General features: G+C 32.1%; 2 protein-coding genes across 3 annotated transcripts in view; both read left to right on the top strand.

Moving 5' to 3' along the window:
* Positions 1–17920, top strand: part of LOC124363923 (thioredoxin-2-like) — a 28445-nt gene extending 10525 nt beyond the window's left edge. The window contains exons 3-4 of the mRNA XM_046819198.1: positions 8591–8668; positions 17407–17920. Of these exons, the coding sequence (XP_046675154.1) occupies positions 8591–8668; positions 17407–17728 (400 nt within the window). The 3' untranslated portion in view covers positions 17729–17920. The remainder of the gene's footprint in view (positions 1–8590; positions 8669–17406) is intronic.
* Positions 1–19206, top strand: part of LOC124363909 (zinc finger protein 37-like) — a 104195-nt gene that overhangs the window by 65022 nt on the left and 19967 nt on the right. The gene's annotated exons all lie outside the window — the stretch shown is intronic.

The following is a 19206-nucleotide window of genomic DNA, read 5'->3' as shown; positions in this document are numbered from 1 at the left end:
ATTTGATAACTACTGAATAGCCCAATCCATACTGCTTAATTTCATTCCTATCTTCATTTGATTTTGCTCCTTTATAGCAAAAGAAACTCATACAATATTTAGACACTGAGTCGCATAACACCTACAATTTGATGCCCCAGCGGTGGTGATGTTTATTGGGCATATACTGCATCAATGTGGTCTGATTCTTCGTCCCAATCAAGCTCTCTTCCACAGATAATTGTTCGTGGGCTATGTAGTGGTGTTTGAACATTCTGTTACAGTGATCGACTAAGGGTGTGAACTTCTGTGTAGGATCATAGCTGGGTTCATTTACTTTTGGTAAAGCTGTATTATCGGCGAGATGAAAAATCATAGAAGTGATTCGAACCGTAAACGGGGTGAACATTTTGCTGAACCAAGGTGTAATTTGCGATGATGTAGTAGACCAGTATGCCTTTATAGTCGGCTTCCTGACAAGGCCCATATTTAGAACAACAACAATGAAGGCTTTGATTTCCACTAATGTTGTTGGAATCCACTGTCTAAAGCGACTGTAAGGTGAAGTTGTATCTCCTCTTGAGTTTACAGTTTGGTTAGCATATATATTGGTTTCTAAAACCATCAAATTCAAAAGGGTTGTTGTAAAGAAGTTGAAGTATTCTACAGGGCTTGCATTTACTGGTGGGCAGTGTTTAGGTCCAGGAATTGCCATAAAGGAAATGGTTCAAATGAACATTATCTTAAGTTGTCACTTTTTCCCATATGGGACCTTCATCATTAGAGTCCTCATCACTATCATCTATATCCGAATTATCACTTGTCTACATTGGTTGGGGATCCTAGGCCTAGGCGTATGAGTAGGCCTACGTTGATCAATTTCTGGGTCATCACTATCACTGTCATCGGTTTCTAAATGAGACCTAGATGTACCCAAATGTTTATCTTGAATTAATCTAGCTCTCTTACGGGTGAATCCCACCAAATGTAGTAATTTAAGTCCTTGGCAATTTGTTCATAAATAAATATATTATTTTAGGTAAAAGTCTGTTATTTTATTTACCTAAACACCTTTCTTTAGCTCTTTAATAATTTAAAACAATAACTCATATGATTTATTTAATTATGCCTTCTTATTGGAAGAAAAATACAAATCGGTAACTGTCTTTGGGCTATCGTCTGCTAATTCACCTCAAAATATAAGTCATAAAACGTACGTTTAAAATAAAAACTATTAGTCAACAATACAGCTAAAGACAGTGGCTCAGTGAAACCAAAGTCGTACAAAAGAAATTTAGTTCATTAATAATATTCAGTTGCCTTTGGTCCTTGTCACCGGGGAAGTCTACGTCAACGACCTACTAGCTATGATCCCGCAAAAAGTTAGCAAGACTTGATTTGAGCGGTAAAAATTGTGTCTTTGTATGTGAGGCGAATGTATCGAGTTTACTTACTGTTTTAGTGAAGATTGCATCGAATCCAGAAGCTTCAAACAATTAATATTCAGGTAAGAAACTATCAGTACCTTAATTCCTCAACAAGTCGGTAACGCTATTTTTTTGTAAACTATACAGTTAAAACATTTCTGAAAGCTATCATATGCCGCCGTTATTAGTAACGAACATAACCTCAATCTCCTAACCTTTGTTCTCAACATTAAACACGGCAGTACTAGGTTATATCTGAATATTACAAATCGGTGACGCACAAATCGGTGACGTTAACGATGAGGTATAGCGTTATCGATTTGTTGGAAATACACTTCTAAACTGTGTGACTTGCAATAACTGTTGTTAAATAATTTTTATTTATATAATGTTTGAAAGTTATGATTAAAATTCATTTTAATGTTACTTTTACTTTTTCTAAATTAACGTGATTACTACGAATAGTATAAACAACCTTTAACAGTTTTCATATGCTCTGTAGCATGTTGATTTAGAACAAACAATTGGATTATAAATTAACAACAAATTTGTTAAATTACTATTTATTGGCATATTGTAATTATAGAAACTTTTGATTTTCCTCAAAAATCTTAAATTAACCAAATCTCTAATACATTTATTTTTAATTTAAAACATACGTTTTTAAAAACTTTGCAACACTTTTCTCTGCTTTTGATTCTAGGTCGTGAAGAACCATGGTACGTTCCAAAAAAGCTATCAGCAAAGGAAAAGTATGAGAGACAGAAAGCATTGACAAAGGAACGTCAGCGAAGGTATAGAGAACGAATGAGTGAAGAAAAGAAAGAAGAAAAGAGGAAAGTATGACAGAGATCGTCTTGCTCGATTGAAAGCAGAAAATAAAATAAAGAAAATATCAGACATGACTCCTAGAGAACAAAGAAAAATGCGAAAGTATTGGAAAGAAAGAAATCTTGTTAGAAGCCTGAAAAATAAATCACTGAAAGAAGTTACAGATACTCCCCCAGCTTCTCCTTTACAGGACGTGAGAGAGGAATCTGAACAAAAAAGAAGAGGGCGCAAAAAAATCCGAAGAGACAAAGCAAAGGCCTATAGAACTATAGCCAAGCAACAAGAGAAGATTAAAGAATTAGAAAAAAAGTTAGGAAAGTATAAAAAGCGGTTGCACAGAGAGAAAAAGAAACATTTAATTGACTCATCCCCATCTCCAAGAAAAGAAGTACGTAATATATTAAGAGGTGAAAAAGTCTCCCCGCGAGTGAGGAAACAATTGTTCTTGGGCTATGCCCTGGAAAAACAGCTGAAGTCCCAAACAAAAGAAGTCGCACACTCAAAAATAAAAAATCAAATATTACACAAAGTGGTCGGTAACCAAATATTGAAAAAATACCGAGTACAAACACACTTCAGAGATCTAGTGCCTTATACTGCAAACAAAGTTATCGAGAACAGCCCCAGTACCTCTTTTGAGTATACACGGCCAACTAAAACTTCCATCACTAAAGAATTGTCTGAAAAATTAATGAACTTTTTTGAAGACGACCGTGTGAGCAAAATGTTCCCAGGGAAAAAGGAGTTTGTTAAAAAGGGTGGCATTAAAAAACAAAGAAGAATTCTATTGGACACTTTATCTAATCTTCACAAAAAATTTCAAAAGGAGACTCATGGAAATATTTCGAAGGCATCATTCTGTCGTTCCAGACCCTTTTGGGTTACATTTCCCAAAATGATTGACAGGGAAACATGTGCCTGCGTGAAACACGCAAATATGGATTTGCTAATAAAAGCATTAAAAGTAACTAATGTTATAGCGCAGCGGTCTCCTGCTGAAGTAGTGAAATTTGTTGTGTGTTCAACTGATAGCAAAAAATGCATGTTAAATATGTGTTCACAGTGCAAAAGTAATGAAGTCAAGTTCTGCTATGAAGAAGACTTTTTGGTTAAATACCAGAAGTGGAAAATGGTAGAAGAGCAAAAAGTAATAAAAAATGAAAAGAAAATTGTTAAGAAAACTGTCAAGGTGAAAGAAGTAGCTAAAGTGTCTGTCTTAAAAACGTATTTAAAAAACGAGTTAGCTATCTTTAAAAAACATGTTTTTTACGCAAAACACCAGGCAGGTGCTCTAAAAAACAAAATTGAAAATCTTTCAGAAGGAGAGCTTCTCTTCAGATTAGATTTTTCTGAAAATTATGTAGCCAAGTACGAAAAGGAAGTACAATCGGTTCACTTTGGTGCTAGTAAAAGGCAGCTATCCTTAAATACTGGTGTGTGGTATGCTAAAGTAGGTGACACCACAAAGACAACATGTTTTGCCTCTGCCTCCGATAACTTGGACCACCAAGCCCACGCCGTTTGGGGTCACATGAAACCTGTTTTTTTAAACGCATCCCAACAGTTCCCTGCAACTACCGCTGTTCATATATTTACTGACAGTCCATCTAGTCAGTATAGAAACAGGATAAACCTTTATTTACTGAAGACTCTTCTGCCAAAATACTTTACCCAAATGGAATCGTTCACCTGGAACTTCACTGAGGCCGGTCATGGTAAGGGGCCAATGGACGGGGTGGGCGGTACTCTTAAAAGGGAAGCTGATAAAAAGGTGTTACGTGGATCTGACATAACTTGTGCCAAAGATTTTGTGGATGCTCTTAGTAGTTTTAACATTGATTTGTATGAGATCCCATCAGCAGTTATAGAAGACTTAAAGTTGGAAGTGAATAACCTCAGCATACCCCTTATAAAGGGGATTATGCAGGTTCATCAGGTAACTTGTGGACTTTGTACTGGCATTATGTATTGTCGTACACTTTCTTGTTTTGAGTGTTCAGCAGAAACATCCTGTAGACACTACAAACTCTCTGAAGTCTTGCCAACTGATGATCAATTATTAATTACTCAAAATAAGATCGATTCAAAACAAAAAAACCCCTCAAAATTGTCAGTTGATGACGTATTTACATCTTCAGAAGACGAAGAGTATATCAACCACTATGACCAACCTGAATTAAAGGAACAAAAGGATTTGACCCAAATGTATAAATGTAACACAAACAAGGAAGATTTTGCAAAGAAAGTTACTTCTGGAGTTCATGTTTTAGTTGAATACAAAATTGACAAAGGAAAGAAATCGAAGATTGAACAATTTATTGGTGTATGTCAGAACGACCTCTCTCAAGAAGATGTCACCGTGATGTTTTTAAAATTTTGCAACAAAGATAACCAATTATATTTTGCTAATGAAAAAGATGTTGTTTCGGTTCATGGTGATCAAATTAAGGCCATATTACCAACCCCAACTGTAGTAATGAAAGGGAATCGGGTTTTTTTTACAAATTTAAAAAAGCAAATGTGGACTAACTAATTAAATATTACTATTAAGTTTTTAAGTGTTTGTTTTCAATGAAGGATTTTAATATCACACAGGTTAATAGTAACACACTTTTTTTTTTTTTCCGCATTGTGACCTGTATTCCGTAGTTTACTTTTAATGATTAGTGTTTTGTATAGTTTTGTATTAAGTGCATGTCTTTAGTGTTAGTGAAGTTGACAACAACATGTAGGTTGTGATTCCTGACTTAGGCGTGCCACAACGCTTTAGTAAGATTTGTTTATTTTAACTTAGTTTGTAATTATGTATTAGGTTAGTTCTTTACCTGAAGAAGAGATCAGATTGCAGATCTCGAAACGTAGTGTTACTGTTTTCTTGTTTCACTGAACGATGGCAAATGTCCGGAAAAATCCTGTTTCCTTCACAGTAACACACTTTATTGTATGAGTTGTAACAAAATATCCTTCTAATTTTTTATTATACTACACTAAATTTAAAAGAAACTTTTCTCAAGCAAAATTTGTCAAGATGTAAACAGCATTGGATATTTTATTATTTTCTGTAATACTAACTATGCAACATAGTTTTCTAAGATAATTGTGTTAGTTACTAAGATATAATTATTGCATTACTTTTTTGTATCGAGTGCTTTGAATTTATAATATTCTGTTACCCAGTTTTTTCTCAAACTATGATATTAAATATTACTCTAAGTAAGACGTTTTTTCAAACAATTTATGTCCAGATATTGTTAACAGCATAGGACATTTTATTATTTGCTATAGTACTAACTATGTAACATATTCTTTTAAGATAATCATATTAGTTATTAGTTTATAATTATTTCAATGGGGTTTTGTATAGAGTGTTTTGAATTTATAATATTCTGTTACCCAGTTTTTTCTCAAACTATGATATTAAATATTACACTAAGTAAGACGTTTTTTCAAACAATTTATGTCCAGATATTGTTAACAGCATAGGACATTTTATTATTTGCTATAGTACTAACTATGTAACATATTCTTTTAAGATAATCATATTAGTTATTAGTTTATAATTATTTCAATGGGGTTTTGTATAAAGTGTTTTGAATTTATAACACTTTGTCATCTAGTTTTCATCAGAATATTCTTAAAAAACATCATCTTGACTAATGTCATTTGAGAGTATATGTTATAGATTATAAACATATAAAACTCACTGTGTGCTTTTTCTTACTCCTTATCATTAGAATTCTTTCTGTCACTTTGATCTTACAAATCGGTAACCTCGCGACAACTCGGTAACGGCTGCTACAAATCGGTGACGGCTGCTACAAGTCGGTGACGCTCGTGAAATCGGCAATATTGAGGTTATTTTTATCTCTTAATTTTTTTATCCTATAAATTGTTTAGTGTTAAGAACTTATCCTTTCACATATAACAAGCTAGTTAAAGTACTTAAAGAATTTCGGGTTTTATTTGCAAAGTTTGCAATGTAAATGACTAGATAGCTTACAATTTCCACTTAAAAGGCATTAAAAATGGTAAAAATTATTACAAACTTTGTGACAGTAACTGTTTTCATAGTTTTAGGACTTCAAATCTTAAAACAATGATTAATTATTGGTAATAATTAATATTAATACAATTTTATCGTGGATTTTTAAACGTTACCGATTTGTAAAAATATGGTGTCTTGAACTTTGTAAAAATTGAAAAAAAATAGAAATGATTAAAATTTAGCTCTGCTACTCACAAATAACTATTCCTTACAATACGTACTAACAGTTACACCAATAATAACAAACTTCTGATTTAATTGTTTTTATTTCTTTTACATAATCATTTTCTCCTATTTTGTGAGATTCACCCTTACCATTTGAAGTAGATGGTTGATCAGGTAAATAGCTTGGGATCAGCATCACTATCGTCAGCAAACAAATCGCTAACGCTAGAATCCGAGTCAAGATTCTCGTCCATAATTCTATCTATTTCACTCGTTCTAATATCGTCATGACGATCCATTGTTTATATTTCCACTCAACAAATTAAATTTAACACTAATAACGACTAAAAACTCGTGAAAACAACAATATAATACATAAACAAACACAATAACTAACCACAATAACAACAGCCGACGGTACTGTGGAACGTAAACAAAGACTATAAATGAGTCATATTTCGTCTATTTCAATTCCAAAGACATTCAAATTACGAAAAACGTATTTCGTTCTATTCCTAAGCTTACGTACTACATGAAATACATGACGACATTTGTCATACGTTGTCTAGTAATTTTTAAATACGCAAAATACAAAGCGTCAGTAAACTGCCGCCCGGTCTTTTTCACAGGTTTTCCAGGCGGCAGTATACTGCCGCCTGGTCTTTTTCACAAGTAACACAGTGTGATACGTGACCGGTGGATCGGCCGCACTGGACAAAATGACGCATCCTTACATTTCTGGCCTCCAAGGTCACCGGACCTTACTATATGTGATTTTTTTCTTGTGGGGTTTCATCAAAGACTCTGTATATGTGCCTCCGCTACCAACAACAATGGATGAGCTGAGGAATCGCATTACAACAGCAGTGGAATCAGTAACTCAGGACATGTTCGCTGCAGTGTGGGATGAATTTGAATACTGCATAGACATATGCCGTGTATCTGAAGGTGGACATATTGAATACCTTTGATAAGGTATGAAAAAAAAAACTTTTTGAGTTTCCCTTTCAGCCAAAAAAATTAGTAATTTTGTATATGTGTACTACTGTTCGAAATATAGACATGCCAAATCGGATGATTCATTTTGATACACCCTGTATTATTGAGTAGTGAATAAAGCATGTTCATGCAAAGAGGTAATGTATCTCATTTGGCGGTACCATCAGTCACATCTTTTATCATTCAATAAAACCACCATTGTCGACACCTGGCTTGAACGTTTTTAGGTCAGCCAGATTAAGATTAGGGAGTAATTTACTCATTGATGCTAGTGTTATTATTGTACAAGGGAATTTCCAATTATCTTATGGAGACTGAAAGTTGTAAAAGCTTTGGTGTAATAAAGTTTTAAGATACTTGTTACCAAAGTCTTTAAGGAGGTGAATTAACAACACAGAATATTTGTAAATTAAAAAAGCCTTGAAACTTATTGAAGATTATGCTTTCCCTCCCTACAGGAATAGTAGTACAATATTAAAGAATATATTTTGATATACTTGTGGCAGAAATATACGTTTTCATCCTAGACATTTTAGTTAGAACATGATAATGTAGAAACAATGAAATATAAATTAAAAATATCTATTGTAAGAAATGAAAAGTTTGTGGTTTATAGTGGCATTAGGCATTTCTTATTTAAAAATTATTTTTAACTGAATGGTTTATACCAATCTGGCTGTATTTATAAGCAACTGCTTGGTGGCAGGTCGCAACTACTCTTACTACATTAGTGTCAGCTGTGTAAGCATATAATTTCTTTCTGTGACTTTATTGTAAGTCAGGAATTTCGGTCCTTATGACTCAGAGGGTTAAAAATCTTCCTTAATACATATTTAAATGACTTATATGATAACATCTAAACTTGGTTAAGTCCTCCATTTTTAGACACTTAATTAGCCCTAAAATTCTCTTATTTTGTGGCAGAAATACTAGGAATTATAAATCTATAAAAGCTTCAATTGAACTGAAATTCAGACAATTTTTAATAATACAGTGTAATTACTAAAATTACTATATTGATGATTTTAATGACATTATACTAAATCAAATTTGTCCTTTCATTCACAAGGTGATCAATAAACAGACATCAATATTGAAGTTTGATGTACAGCCTTCATTACGTAACTTACTCGTTTTTAATCAGTTTCAGGACATTGATCAGTCCTGGTTCCCATGCACGAGGTGATCAGTACACTCAGGACTTCCGAGGACCTGGTGGAGGGTGAGTAGAGTTACTCTTGCTAGTTTTCATAGACCTACCTTTAATTAAGAGTATCACTATGAAACCTTCTGAGAAGATAAACTTTCCAATGCTATAAGTTATTTTTGTTTAAAATCCCTTGATGTATATACCATTGGGTGGAACGAAAAAATGTTTCAATATATAATAGTGATAAAAAGTTGTATTTTGCTATTATTTAATCAGTTTTAAATTTCAAACATGATTGGAGTAAGGTAAGAGGTGCTGCAAAGGGTTAGAAATTGTGATTATTTAGTGACATTTATCGAATTTCAATACATTTGTATCTGTAAAGAATATTGTTGTATTTTTCCATTTATGCTTAAAAAGTCAGTTATAGGTGACTAAGATAATATAGTAGAATCAGATAATAATATGATTGAAATTTATGTACTTCAACCTGAAGATTATGATATAGAAGATGAGTTTTTAGCAGAATCAACTGATGATGAAAAGCCATCCATCTCTTCTCAGGCCCTAACAAAAAATATAGTACTACTACCGACTGTAGCTTCTATCTGTAACAGAACTGGGGTTTCAGACAGGGTTGTAGTAGCTATAGCAAGTGCGGTTCTTAAATATGTTATTTCTGAGGAGAACAAAAGTGACGTCATTGACAGAATGAAAATTCGAAGAGCTAGAGCCAGTAATCGAAAAAAGGTAGTGGCAACAATAACATTGAAGAGAAAAAGGGTTGTTTTTTTGTGGCAGAAAGAACAAGACAATTGCTTCCAGTAGTTACGTACTCATTAATAGAGGACAACCTTCCTGACTTAGAAGTGAAACAAGATCTAAATACCGATCAAAAGTATTTACTTGAAATGTGTAAATCAATCTCAAGTGGAATCTGCCTCCCTGATCAAGCTATGAAGAAACCAGGAAAGTTAGCACATTCACAATGGCTGACGTTGGCTAGACGCATTCTCCGGTTGTATGTTGGAACAGAGAACCTTTCAGAAAACCTGAAAACTTTCACAGATTATGTATTTAAGGTGTACTCTCCAATTTGGAAGCCCTCTTGTGTAAATGGAGCCAAACACTTACGGGGACTGATTTCGTTGTTACGTTATCTTTCTGACGAGTATCTTAAAATAATCGACCCAGTTATTCCAAGAAACGGCTACTATGCTCACCCTGAAAACGTGTCGCTCTGCATGTTATGTGATGAGAGAAAACACATTAGGCTTCCAACAACTTTTGAAGGCAAGGTCAGAACAGAAGGATGAGGTACGGAAGCCTGGTATACTTAAACTAAACTTCAAAGCTGAAGATACATCGGCATTATCAACTGGACTGACGTAACAGAATCACAGAACCACCAATGACAAACCACGTGATTAATGAGGACTTAGCCAAGTACATAAGTGAATCAATAGAAGATAGCCTGATGCATTCTATTGATTTTCCACGAGTTACCTGTTATACACAGGGGAAAGAGAAATCAAGCTTTTAAGAGAATCACCACTCTGTGTTTCTTCACCCAACCTCTGAAAAAGAGATTCTTAAAATAATAAAGAACTTGAAGAATAGTTTTGTAGTTGGTTGGGACTGCATAAGTACTAATTTATTAAAGAATATTTCAATGTTATAGCAGGACCTTTATCATCTATAATCAATACAAGTTTTGAATCAGGAATTTTCCCAGACAGTCTAAAAATTTCTAAAATTGTGCCTATTTTTAAAAACAAGGGAAACTGCTCAGAAATTATTAACTATAGACCAGTTGCACTTCTGCCTGTTATTTCTAAAGTTTTTGAGAAAGCTATTTGTAATAGGTTAATTGATTTTTTAGAAGCTAAGAGCATACTTTTTGTAAATCAGCATGGATTCATGAGGGGAAAATCTACTTTGTCAGCCATAATCAAATTATTAATGAAATAAAAATTTGGAAAAAAAAGGAAGGAATGATAAATGGTGATTTTATTTGTGGTGTGTTTCTGGATTTGCAAAAAGCTTTTGACTGTGTAAATATAAATATTTTGCTTGATAAATTAGAAAACTGCGGAATAAGAGGGACACCTCATGATTTACTGAAATCTTACTTGGTCTGTCGGAAACAGTTTGTCACCATAAAAAATGATCAGGGTGAAGTCACATCTAATAGATCAGACATTAAGTGGGGTGTACCTCAGGGTTCCGTTCTTGGTCCATTGCTATTTTTAATATATATTAATGACATTGGAAATGTAAGTAATCCTAACCAGACAATTTTATATGCAGATGATACATCTATACTATATAAACACAAAAATTTGGAGGATTAAGAAATAATAGCAAATATACAAATTAATATTATAGTGCAATACTTTAATGAAAACTTTTTAACAGTAAATGCAAATAAACCAACAGCTCTCAATTTTACTTCAAATAAAAAATCTTCCTTTGAAATTCAAATAGCAGTTGACAATTTAGTTACCAATGTATGATTCTACAAAATTTCTTGGATTGATTATCGACAAAAATTTAAATTGGAATGACCATATAACTACTCTCTGTTTAAAGTTATCTAAAGCAATATTTATGATGAGAAAACTGTCTGAATTTTGCAACTAAAAAGCTCTTAAAATGGTATATTATGCACTTTTTTACTCTCAGTTGGTTTATGGTATTGAAATATGGGGAAATACATTTAAGAAGAACATTAATAAAATTTTATTAATACAAAAAAAGCAGTATGTTATATTTCTGGTATTGGCTATAAGGATTCATGTAAACAAAAATTTCAAGAACTTCATATTATGACAGTCCCTTGTTTAGTTGTGTATAAACTGTTCCTTTATATGGCTACGTCAAACAACCTAACATATAAAAACATCCACCAATATAACACAAGGGGCGCAAACAAATTGTAACCAAAAAACTGATTTCCAGACAATACTCATTAGCATCATTATCTCTGGGACCAAAATTATGGAACACACTGCCAAATGGGTTAAGATCACTGCCATTTGGTATTTTCAATAGACAAATTGGATTTTTCCTTTTGGAACACCCACTTTATGAAGTGGATGGGTTTTTTGGGATTAGTCATTAATTGGATAATTGTTGTTGATCTTAGGAAATTCTTTTATCTGTGTTGTAATTAGTTTTTAATTAATTAATTGATTTGTTTTAATTGATTTATTTATTTAATATATCACTTCTTTTAAAGATCTGGACGAACTGGAGGATTGCATTGCTTTTAAAATTGAAATGTACAATATTGTGTTTTTCAATGTGACAATGTATGTAATCTTTACCAGTAATAAATGAGTATTATTGAGTATAATTGAGTGTTTGGGGTCTCGATGAAAGAAATGGATCTGTCAAAGCCAGAATTGCTTCACACAAGATGATGCCAAAATTTGAAACAAAGAGACACTTCACTAAAATGTATAGTTGAGAACATAGAATATTGATTTAGCTTTGTTGCAATGTTTCATTTTTATATTATTTGTATTTTATGACTATAAGTGTGTTTAATGAATAAAATGTGACTTTATTGTGTAGGTTTCTATTTTTTCATTTGGTTCAATATTATCACTATACTATAAAAACAAAAGGAGAAATTATTAAAAAATGTTAGGCAAAGACACATTGTCACAATATTATATCTACCAATATCTTACAACAGGAAAGTAAAAAAGTACATAAAAAAATGTTTTTCAAGCTTTAATACTCACTAAGTGGACCTATAAAATGATGGCAGCAAATTAATTTTTTTCATGATTTTAGGCTTAGTTTTAATTAAATTGAAATAACAAACATGAAATGCCATCCCAAAACAGAAATAAAATTATAGAAAATTTGAAAATTTAAAGACAAACACTATTCAAGGCTTTTGTGGCACCTCAAGACGTGTTTCTAGCAAAATAAAACTTTGTAGAATTACTTCTCACATAAAAAGACACATTTTTTTCACTATTAGAATTTATAAAACAGAAAATTATTTTTTGCCCCATACCAATGATCCACCCTAATGTGCCATCCAATGGCTAATGCTAGAAACATATGCTAATAGTGATGGGTGAGCAGTGCCAAGTGGATTGTCATAGAAGTAGTGCAGCTTAGAACAGTCTAATGGTGGAATGAGGTGTTGCACACTTGCACACACCTGCACATTTGCCATGCTACTCACTGTGTCTTTTGATTATCAATCTTCTGAGGCTGTAACCTTGCTTCTTGGCCCCTGCGACTGTCTTAGGTGCTTGGTAGGCCTGTAAAGTTGGCGTAGCCTACTCAAAATAACCTACCCATATTTTTTCCTATATATATATATAGGATGTTTACAAATCCTCTAGGAATATTTTGGGGATTTGTTCTTTGTGTCAAGAAAAATAAAAAATGTATTGGGTCAGAAATGCTCAGTTTACCATCAGTATGTTATGTTTTTTTAGTTTTCATTAAAAAAAAAACAGTAAAGATAAAAACCCAAATTTGGCACAATTATTTTTCTTGCACTCTGAAATTAAAACAATATTAATATTGAGAAATAATCTGAGAAAAATTAATAGTACATTTAAGTTTCAAGATGATGGACGGTTTCAGTTTTTAAAGCCTAATACTGTTATAACTAATATAATTATAAAAACATATTAAAAAAATAATGTATGGTTATTACAAACGTTTTTGCATCTAGAATCTAGATCATAAAAATCAGTCAGTAAATAATGTGGATGTAAGCTTTTAAATGTTATAATTCACTGCAAAATTGTCATTGTTTACATATTTACGGCATCACTAACCATGCATTACAACTATGAGAGACTAGTATCTATCTGCACAAGTGGTCCAACACAACTAAAATCATTTTGAAAATTGCTTAGCTTAAGAGCATTTAGAAACAAACCCTTGACCTTATTTTGCTCATTTCAGAAATCAGAACATTTATTTCTTTCAAATCACACATTACACTATGATTAAAGAGCGACAAGGAACGAGTTGACAATTAGTTCAAGTAATTTAAATATATATTTCATGCCGGATAGTTTAATTTTTAAATTTTATTGTTATTCTTTCTTTTGTCTCTCTACCTTACTTGGCAAAACAAACTAAAATTAATTTCTGTAAAGGATAGCTAGTGTCTCTAGGCTACGCACAGGCTGCTTGCTCATGTAGGCTAATTTCCAATAACATTTATATTCAGAAATCTCAATGTTTTAATATCTTTGCTAACAAATTAATTCTTTGCAGACATGTTTGTAATCTCTGTATCAATATGAAAATTGTGGAAATAAACTTAAATTGCATTTCTTATATTTCATTTCATTTTTACTATTTCTTAAGGTTTCATATCGTATTATGTGCAATCAGTATGAAGACAGTGATAATTGACATTAATTGAATTGTATCGATATCAAGTAATACAAACTATTGAAGATCATAAAATCAATAATAGCTACTTCAATGCTAAAAATGATCTCCTCAAATTGACCATAATAAAGTTTGACATTATTATTACTGCATTAATGACAACTTATTGGCGAGTGCACAAGAGGATATTGAAATGATTGCCGACAGCATTTGCCATTTGGTGAAATATTCAGAAACATACTGTTTATCATTGGCAAGTACTGAACATAGATGTTCATATTGATATATTTTGACATCTGTTGGATTTTTAAAAATTTTTTGAACTATCCCAATAATATACTGTAAAAATCATTGTTGTGGTATGTAGTAGCAATGTGTAAATCTATTTTGTGTATGAGATTTTTCAAGCAGAAAGTCTTTGGTGGTCCAGTACATGTTAAATACACAATCAGATGTGACCACATCATAATGGACGGCATATACTGTGTGCACTTGCTATAAGGTTCATGCTTAATTTTAAATCACTTGTTAAGTAGAAGAAAATGTCATTACAGAAGGTGCTAGAATGGCTTTATGTCATGTGAGTGTAAAAAGAGTATGCAACTAATTTGTTATGTAAAGTCTAGACAATCTTACAAAAAAAAAAAAAAAAAAAAAAAAAAACTGTCTCAAGATAAAAATAATAAAGATGTTTCAGAAACATTAGGCTATATCTTTTATACTGATTTCTAAATTGATGTACAAATTTAATATGTGTAACTGGTGAGTTGAGAATGGCCTATTGATGGCCATATGAAAGATTTAAAGGGATTAAAAATTTTGTTTACAAAGCTAAGGGCAGTGTAATTGTTGGAAGCGCAATACATAATCTTCACTACTTTTTTAAATCTCTGCTCTTGGTTGGGATAAAGATGTAAGGAATACAAGTAATTTTGTAATTTTTGATACTAGCATGTTCCTTTTATATTCTAAGTTGATTTGTTACATTTTTTTTATTCATTTCAATTGTGTTGTATGGGGGCATTAAAGTACAAATAATAGGTTAAGAGTTGAATGAATGAGTAAATTCTTAATTCAATGTAACATTTTCACTGCTGCTTAGAAATATATATGATTCGCTATGCTGAAAATTAAAGCGTACTTATCAATGAACGTCTAAACAAAAAGTAAAAAGATACATATAACCACTTGCTAGATGCAATGCTTTGCTAAATCACATTAAAAAGGTTAATGACACCTAGTTTTATTAGCACAGGGAAATATATTTTTACATAATATTCTAAAAGTACTGATAAGTGTATCTAAAATATTTGATAAATGGTGAAAAAATAATCTTGTATTGCTAAAATAATTACTGTTCATACCATTTTGAAGTTGGTAAAAAGTGTCCTTTCTTTTTCGTTTGAGGGAACAAACAACACAGTTTTTTCTCAGTATTCTTCCTCCATCTACGACTTTGTTTTTTATTGGTAGATGTTCATTGGTAATGCCTCACATCTATCCAATCTTGTAGTTTCGTATAGGAGATAAAAAAGATTCCATATAACCTTTTCTCTAATTTGTAACACATAGTTGTTATTAGTGTTGGTATAAAATATTTAAATTAAGGAAAACATTATATGGATAAGTACATTTTTACACTCTCAAGCATTCATTGAAAGGATAATAAGATTTAATATATTTGCCATTGTTATAAGTTTCAAAAATAAAAACACTATGTTTCAAGTATTGATTCTTCTTCAGGTGTCCAAAAACTATACAGACATAGATGTATTGTTATACGTATAGTTAGACAGAGAGTAAGCTATGGTTTTTTTCAGCGATTAAATTTTTCACTGTCAGTTTTTCACAATCTTGAGAGCATTTACCTTCATTTTCCAGTTCATAAAATACTGACAACTACAAATTAACCGTCTAGACTGAGGTATAACCTCTCATGTTAACTAAAACGCACCTTTAACATCAATGGAATTATGGGAAACTATGGCGTGTCAAATTTTGCCTTGGTTAATATCCACTAGCATATGCTGTGTATGGTGTAATGCTACCATTGAATAAGGTAAATATGGTTGTTAGCATTGAATAAGGGCTTCATGGCCCAATCTCATATTTAGCCTGCAGTTGACAATAAAATGTAAATTCAGTAAAATTCAGACAATAAAATCAGTTTATCTTAAGTTAAAATTCTAGTGCTTTCAGGGTTTAGTTTTTCCAAGAAAAAGTTGAATTTAAGCTCAATTTAATTAGAAATCTGGCTATTTGAGAATTTGTCTGTCATGACTACCAGATCAAGACTACTAAGCATTCTACTTTGATTCATATTTTAAAATAGAAAATTTGTTTGGGATTATACATGGCTTTGACTTAATTAGTTCTAATATTGGGTAGTAGGAACTCAGAAAGTAACAGGTGTCTTGTAAGTGCTATAGTTCTTGCGTTATGGGCTAAATGTAGGTGTAATTAATTACAGTAGTTTTAAAATGCTGAGTCAATCCATGGACTGGATCTGCTTTATTCATGGAGAAAGAATTTTATAGTTTGATGTAACTTTATGGAATAGGGGGGTGTCTCTCTTGAAGCCAGAATGTGTTCTTCAGGTCTACGTTCTTGAACCCTAACTAAGGTCATGAGACCTTTGAATTTCAGAAATTTAACATACCCCATTTAATATATTTTCCTTACAGAGATAAAAGGCCTGTGAGGAGTATTTACATAACTTGGAACTGTAAAGTTAATGATGAAATGTTAGAATATATGAACTTTAAATTAACATGTTTAAACATCTGGCTGTAGTTGATGGTTAGGTCAACCTCTAACAACGTACACATTAGAAATGTTTTACAGTTGAAAAGCCATTATAAGTGACGAAATTATTATTATTGTTACTTCCAGATTAGTTCAATTAGATTGATAATAAAATAGTAGAGAGTTTTGGGATTTAAACCCAACTGATGGAATTTAAAACTGGTGACTACGAATATATTTTTTTAACGTATGGTGTCAGTTTTAATTTTATACTCTGTTTATTTGTAAAATTAATTGTTTTAAAATTGAATTGATTTTTCACAAAATATAATTAGATCTATGCTCAAGACTAATGTTAAAAATATCATCCACTACTAGCAGCAGTTAATAATCTAGATTGTATTATGAAATTATGTATAAAATATTAGAAATAAAAACTAAACTGAGAAAGAGTGTGTTTCATTGAACCCCTGTTCCTTAACACAACATATAGACCTGTCACCATTGTCAAACTTTTATCATGCACATAACTAAATCAGTCAATTGTATATGGCGTTGTAAAATGTATTCCTTTGTGTGAACAGAATAAATTTTTGTTTTAAAATTTAAAATACATGTTTATAGATATAATTGATATTAGTTTAGTTGAATGTAAGCCTGAAGCATTATTTCTGCTTTGTAAGGGGCTCTGTGCACCATGTGACGAGTGATGCGGACATGGCGGCACAGCTGAAAAGAGCTGGGAGCAAGTTGGTAGTTGTCGATTTCTTCGCCACATGGTGTGGACCGTGCCGCATGATCGCACCCTATGTGGAGCAGATGGCAGCAGAGACGCCAAATGTGGTGTTCCTCAAGGTGGATGTGAATCAATGTGACGGTGTCGCTGCACAGTACAGCGTGAGAGCCATGCCGACCTTTGTGTTCATTAAGAATGGGCATAAGGTGGACTCATTCTCTGGTGCAGACATAGAAAGACTGAGAGTCTTTGTGTATAGGCACTGTTAAAGAGAAAAAGTGTATATGCTCCAGCGTTGTCAATAATGTTACTGTTATTTTCTTATCAAGAATATAATTTAAAACGTACTATAATATTAATTTTAATTTTAAATGTATATTTGAAACAACTTTGTTTTTCAATGTTCTCTTGGTTTATTTTCTGTTACATTGTGATATAACAATATATCCTCTAAAAAAATACATACTGGAGTTTTATTTAACCAAATAAATTCTGGAAATTTATTGTGTGAATCTTTCAAAGAACAATGCTTTTCCAAATTGTTTAAAGTTATTGTGATTAAGAAGAAAAAGTTATCAATTGGATGGTTTGTTGCAGACCACCAAAGCTGCCACTCAGGCGATTGGGTAGACTCTATCGCTTGTCTAGAACCTCTGCTTCTCCATGTGCTGGAGGTGCTTGCGGAATATGATTGATTGATTGGTCCATGGATTGGCTTTAATTTCTTGATCTCTTACTATGTTTGTTGACACATTCCTAATGAACATATTTAGGCTCTTGTACATGGTACTATAGACCATACATAATGTCAAGAGAGTTTATTGTTGTTTTAACAATTCCTCTGTTATAAGTAAATATAGAACATCAACACAGAGTCTAGACATTCTTTTTTTGTCCTAATGACTTAACATCCTTAGAGAAATGATCCATGAGGAAGATATGAAAGATAAAGATTTGTTACATATAATTTTAAAATGTTTATTAAATAATGTATCATGTTGAATAATAAACTTTGGATGATGCTGAAAACATACAAACATTTTAGGATTTTTTAGTTAGATATTGAAAGAAGATCTTCAAACAATATCAAGAAATAAAAATCAGATGAATCAGTAATGTAACTGTGAGTGGAAAGCATTATTACTATTAAATTTGGAAATTAAAATGAATTGAAGGACTCAACAGAACGTAACAATAGTCTTCATTTTAACTCTTTCTTTCCTATTAGGAATGCGAACTGTCTGGTGCCCATAACACGATCTGCCCACTGTACTGCATTCATTGCATACCAAATACACACATAGTCCTCTTGAACTTATTGAAAACTGTCCTTTGATTTTTTGATCTCAAATTCAATAGAGGTTTTCTTTGGACTAAGAGGAACCTACGTTTCAAATTCCAAGTCTGAAGGACCTTTCTGTATTTATCGCACAGATGGAGAGAGAAATGGACAATAACACGATTTGATAGGGGATTTATGGGATCCTTAATAATATTTCATTCTGCAAAAACAAGTTAACATATTATCTAGTTGCCACAAGGAAAATTTCTAAAAAAATGTATGTTTTTTTAAGAAGAAATTCATGACAATAGGCTACATATAAAAAAATTACTTAGTTGCTCTCCAAAATCCCCTTAAAGTATTATACTATTAAAAAGCCTATAAGAGCACATTACTTTTAACTGTTGCTACCTTAAATTCTTTTCCTGTCATGATTTTTTTTTATAGACGTATATATATTCACAT

Source organism: Homalodisca vitripennis, chromosome 1 (assembly GCF_021130785.1).
Source record: "Homalodisca vitripennis isolate AUS2020 chromosome 1, UT_GWSS_2.1, whole genome shotgun sequence".
NCBI classification, from domain to species: Eukaryota; Metazoa; Arthropoda; class Insecta; order Hemiptera; family Cicadellidae; genus Homalodisca; species Homalodisca vitripennis.
This window is presented reverse-complemented; position numbering and strand designations above follow the sequence as displayed.